Source organism: Cynocephalus volans, chromosome 14 (assembly GCF_027409185.1).
Source record: "Cynocephalus volans isolate mCynVol1 chromosome 14, mCynVol1.pri, whole genome shotgun sequence".
NCBI lineage: Eukaryota > Metazoa > Chordata > Mammalia > Dermoptera > Cynocephalidae > Cynocephalus > Cynocephalus volans.
In genome coordinates this window covers 57,755,774-57,760,462 of record NC_084473.1, presented here as the reverse complement: position 1 = coordinate 57,760,462, position 4,689 = coordinate 57,755,774, and the positions used below count along the sequence as shown (strand labels likewise).

Sequence of the window (4,689 nt, the reverse complement as noted above, 5' to 3'; positions counted from 1 at the left end):
ACACAAGCACCTGCTTTTATAAGCACCTGCTTTTATAAGGGGATTTCCTAACTTCAACCTATCATCTTAAAGGTCATGTGAACACGCATCTTGCTCTAATGCTTTGCTATTGCAATCACGCGGTGAGCACGAGCGCGGAAGTATCTTTCATCCAATAATTTTAAACTGTGTCTTTCCTTGGCCACTCCCTGGTGGCTTCCGTCAGGAGCCATCTTTATCCCTCCTGTCCAGGAGAATGTTTTCAACAGATTACATACGCCTATGTGGGTGGGGTCGTGGCTAGTCCTCTGCCCCAGGAGGAGGTGTGTGGCCTCAACGCCCCAACAAAAAAGGAAGAAAATTTTGACACATGGATGAAACTTGAGGACATTATGCTAAGTGAAACAAGCCAGTTACAAAAGGACAAATATGTATGAATATGATTCCACTTATATGGTCATGAACATCTGTGATCAGAGCATCTAAAATATGTACTGCTTCAAAAGTTTCCCTCGAATATGATTGACCTAACAGACCTCTGCACAAACACAAATAACTTAATCCACATGTTAGAAAAATGTTTGAGTAGACAGAGTTTTAAGAACACTTAATATAATCAATATCTTGAACTCAGATCTGAGTTTTTAAAAACCTGTATTCAAGCTCTGAGTATTTTACTTACAGAATTTTGCACATGGCCAACTTCTTTCTGCACAAAGGTAAACCACTATCTGTGTATTTGCTTAATTCTCCATTATTTCACTGTTTGAACATGATTTTGTACCCTCAGGCATTTCATTGTTAGTCAAAGGTTACATTTCTTTCACAGACTTTTTTGAGCTTCATTTTCTCTCTTTATGTTCTCGAGTATAGCTTCGAGGTTTACGGTATTCATTCCCAAGATCCACAACAATTACCTCCCTAGAAAATGTCACTCCTTTTAAAGCTCTTTTTTGGCTTTCAATAGCTGAAGCAGTTCTACTGAGAGGTTTGGTTGTTTTCTGCAAACTGGTACTCTGCAAGAGAATGGGATGAACAGCATAAATGATCAATTTATGAATGGAACAAGCCCTGCTTTTAAAAATATGGTTATATGTACATTGTTAATAAGAAACAAAAAAAGTATTTCTAAATGATATAGGAAAGCAATGATAATCCATCATGATCGCACTTTCATTTTCTATGATTATGAAAGCATACATTGACATATTTAAATAACATTTGGTGGCACGTTATTCTATGAAGTGGTCAAATCCTAGAGCCACCCTGATCACCATTCTGTCTTGCATTGGGCATAATCATGTGGGGTGGGTGGGCATGTGAGTTGTTCTTATTAGGGAGCCCCAGACATGCAGCTCAGGAAGGCCCTGGCAATGTTTGTGTGCTGTTGTAGAAGGAGCCTGGAACTAGAGCAGGGACACGAGGTCTGGTCCTAAGCTCAGCCACAGTGGAGAAGTGAAAAATCCATCTCATTTTCTTTGAAACATGAGAGGGCTGGAACCCTAGGTGATCTCCAAGGTCTCTTACAGCTGTGAGATCTTAGGATTCTGAGAAAAACAAAATAAAGGGGAATTATTAAGAAAAACACAAATGTAAGAATAAATAATGATAAAATTTTGAGGCTTGGCATATGCAATCGGTTTAACAACATGCATTGGTAGACTAAGAAGAATGGTTTAAATGACTGTGGACACTGGACTTACTCCAGTTACAGGCTACACCATCCCTTATTATACCTAGTTGAATAACTGATCTTTTCAATTAAACCTAAATTCCATACTACTCCTTGAGAGTAAAAGAGCACATCACCTGTTGACCCGTTTCTCCATCATCCGCAGGCTCTTGCTTCTCTTCTGTTTTGTCCTCTTCTGCCCCCATGTTCTCATTGTTTTCTAAGGATGTGGCCACCACTTCCTTACTCCGTCTTTGGACAAGAATGCCAGGCCTCACTGGTGCATCCAAGTTCGTGATTTGTGTTAGGACTCTGGAAAATCAATCAGCAGCGTTTTAAAAACCCTGCATCTCAGTCACAATTATCACACACAGAAACAACTTTCTACCACATCCTGAGATCGAGACATACTTCTCTCTGTCTCCTAAGTTGTTCATCTCCACATTAGCAACTGAACAATCTGCACCTCCGTCAGCATCTGTACAAAGAGCTTTTTCTGTCTCCTTTTTCTTGCCTTGGAAACTGAAAACAAACAAGCAAAAAATTCAGAAAAAGAAGAATGGCCCTGATTTTAAGATGTGGCATAGGAACTTCCCTGTTAAACAGACAATTAGCATTTCTAAAACTCCGAAATTGAAAAAGTAGATAACTATGGCACTATTACTTGTCCTATTTTAAATTGTCTTATATTATTTCTAGATACATTTGCTAGTGTGACTTGAAATCTGATCCCAATTTATCAGCATGGATTTATACCATTTATATAAAAAAACCACCAGTAAAAGGAAGATGCAAATGAAGAAAATTAGAAAGATGACGAAGAAACTGATTGTTGTGGATTCAAAGCTCATAGGGTTATCTAGAGGATTCATCCCCTCTCACAATCACAGATTGTCCAAATATTCCTTTCCAGCTCAGTTTGAATGCAGTTCTCTTGTTCTTTAAGTTTTCTAGAAACAGAAGAATAAAAGGCAGTTTTCATTGTTGTTCTTTTGATCAATTCAGCTTCATAGAAGACTCTCTGCTTGTTTTGGCTGAGTTGACTCACACTGGCTAATTTCTCTCCATCAATGTGGTGGGGCTGAGGTGACCAGAGGGAAGACTGAGCTGGGACACGTGTGATCACTCAGCTTACCTCCCCTTACCCACAAGACTATCAGAGTCCAGAGGAGAGAGGAAGTGGAGCAGTTGGAGCCGAACCCTGCTCTCCATTCTTCTCTCCTTGGTGACATCATAGAATCATGGAACCCCTGAGTTAGAGAGACCAGAGCACCAGCCCAGCCCAGCCCATCACCTGGAGACAGGAGAACCACTAAACTCTCCTCTGGGATGTCATTTGTCTGTATTCTCCTCAGAGAGGTCTGGGGTGGAGGCCATAGGGCACTATCTCGACCATTCTTTGGAGAAGGATTTTCTTCCTGCTCTCCAAACACTGTCTTTCCTCTACTAAACTGAGCCTGTTTCTTTGATTGCTTCTTTCACAGACCATGAACAATCGGTCTACTTCCTTCTTATAGTATCCCTCTCTACAGTCCCGAGGTCAGGAATGAACTTACCTCATAATGGTGTTCTCTCCAGGCTAAATAGCCCATATCCTTCTAACCTTGCTTCACTGGACTTACTTCCTGCACACACATGAAAACTGGCAGCTCCAAAGGCCATGGCTGAGGAAGCAGGAATAGGACAATATGATCAGAGTGAAGATGATGTCCAGTCCCAACCTAACTTCAGGTAAGAATAAGTGGTACCCATGACAGGGAGGGAGAGGGTAGAGCTAGAATGTTTTGAAAAGAGAAGGAAAGTACCAAAGAATATGGCAGCTGCTGCCAACCACATCTAAAGAAGTCAGAGATGAGCCTTGAGGGGTGTCTCGGTCCATTCCGTGCTGCTATAACAGCATACCACAGACTGGGTACTTTTTAAAGAACAAAAATTCATTTCTCATAGTTCTGGAGGCTGGGAAGTTCAAGACCAAGACACCAGTGCATCAGGGCCCCATATCTCTGCTTCAAAGATGGTGCCTTGGAAGCTGGTCATCTGTAGGGAAGGAATGCTATATGCTCCCATGGCAGAAAAGCAAAAGAGAGCAAACGCACTCCCATAAGCCCCTTTTACAGTGGCATTAAAACATTTATGAGCGGGGAGCCCTCCTAATTTAAACACCTAACAAAAGGTCCCACCTCCCACCACCGTTGCATTGGGGATTAAGTTTCCACCACATGAATTTGACAGGCAACACAGTCAAACCATAGCAGGGGGTCTTCGGGCTGCAGCAACACTAGCTCCCCTCCAGAAGGGCAGAGAGACTTAAGCTTCTTTTTCTTTGGATGTTCCATCTACACCTGTACAGGACCTGCATATTTCATAAATGTTGAGTGAATAGGGGTGTGTGTGTGTGTGTGTGTGTGTGTGTGTGTGTGTGTGTGTGTGTGTGTGATATGTGTGTAAACACAAGTAGAATTTGCTGGAGGGCTCAGGCTGAGGCTGATTTTGCAGGATATAGGAATGTCTGTGCCACTCCTGGTAGACTTAGCAGAATTCCTGGATGATTTTTCCAGCCAGGTCTCTCAGATGAAGATTCAGAACCTGTCTCATGCTCCTTACTCAACACTGCTTCCAGAATCAGGCTTTAAGAGTTCAAATCTGCTCATAGATCATGTACAAATAAAGGCTTTTTCTGGAAGTTGGAAATACAGTCATGCAGCACTTAATGACTGGGATATGTTCTGAGAAATGCTCCCTTAGGTGATTTCATCGTTGTGAGAACATCATAGAGTGTACTTGCACAAACCTAGATGGTATGGCCTACTGTACACTTAGGCTATGTGGGATAGCATATGGCTCTGACCACCATCATACATGTGGTCCATCGTTAAGTGAAATGTCATTATGTGGTGCATGACAGAATTTTACATTGATCTACTGGTGGGTATGAAGGTACAGACAGTCCCCAACATATGATGGTTCAACTTACGATTTTTCAACTTTATAATCATGTGAAAGTGATATACATTCAGTAGAAACCATACCTCAAATTT

At 41.6% G+C, this 4,689-nt stretch overlaps 1 protein-coding gene across 1 annotated transcript; it reads right to left on the bottom strand.

The window, feature by feature from the left end:
• Window positions 1-821: 821 nt before the first annotated feature.
• Window positions 822-2,502, bottom strand: C14H2orf74 (chromosome 14 C2orf74 homolog). Its single transcript, XM_063077697.1, has 4 exons — window positions 2,408-2,502; window positions 2,063-2,173; window positions 1,784-1,963; window positions 822-993 (listed from the first exon to the last, which is right to left on the bottom strand). The coding sequence occupies exons 1-4, from the start codon at window positions 2,500-2,502 to the stop codon at window positions 822-824; spliced, it is 558 nt and encodes a 185-aa protein (XP_062933767.1).
• Window positions 2,503-4,689: the final 2,187 nt, after the last annotated feature.

What these genes read in the sequence shown, in the direction of transcription:
- C14H2orf74 (XM_063077697.1), bottom strand. Translation starts at nt 2,502, where the DNA reads ATGAGCTTTGAATCCACAACAATCAGTTTCTTCGTCATCTTTCTAATT. An exon ending in GTGGTTTTTTTATATAAATG is followed by an intron (nt 2,174 to 2,407) that starts GTATAAATCCAT and finishes GTTTGTTTTCAG; the next exon opens with TTTCCAAGGCAAGAAAAAGG. An exon ending in GAAACGGGTCAACAGGTGAT is followed by an intron (nt 994 to 1,783) that starts GTGCTCTTTTAC and finishes TCTCTTGCAGAG; the next exon opens with TACCAGTTTGCAGAAAACAA.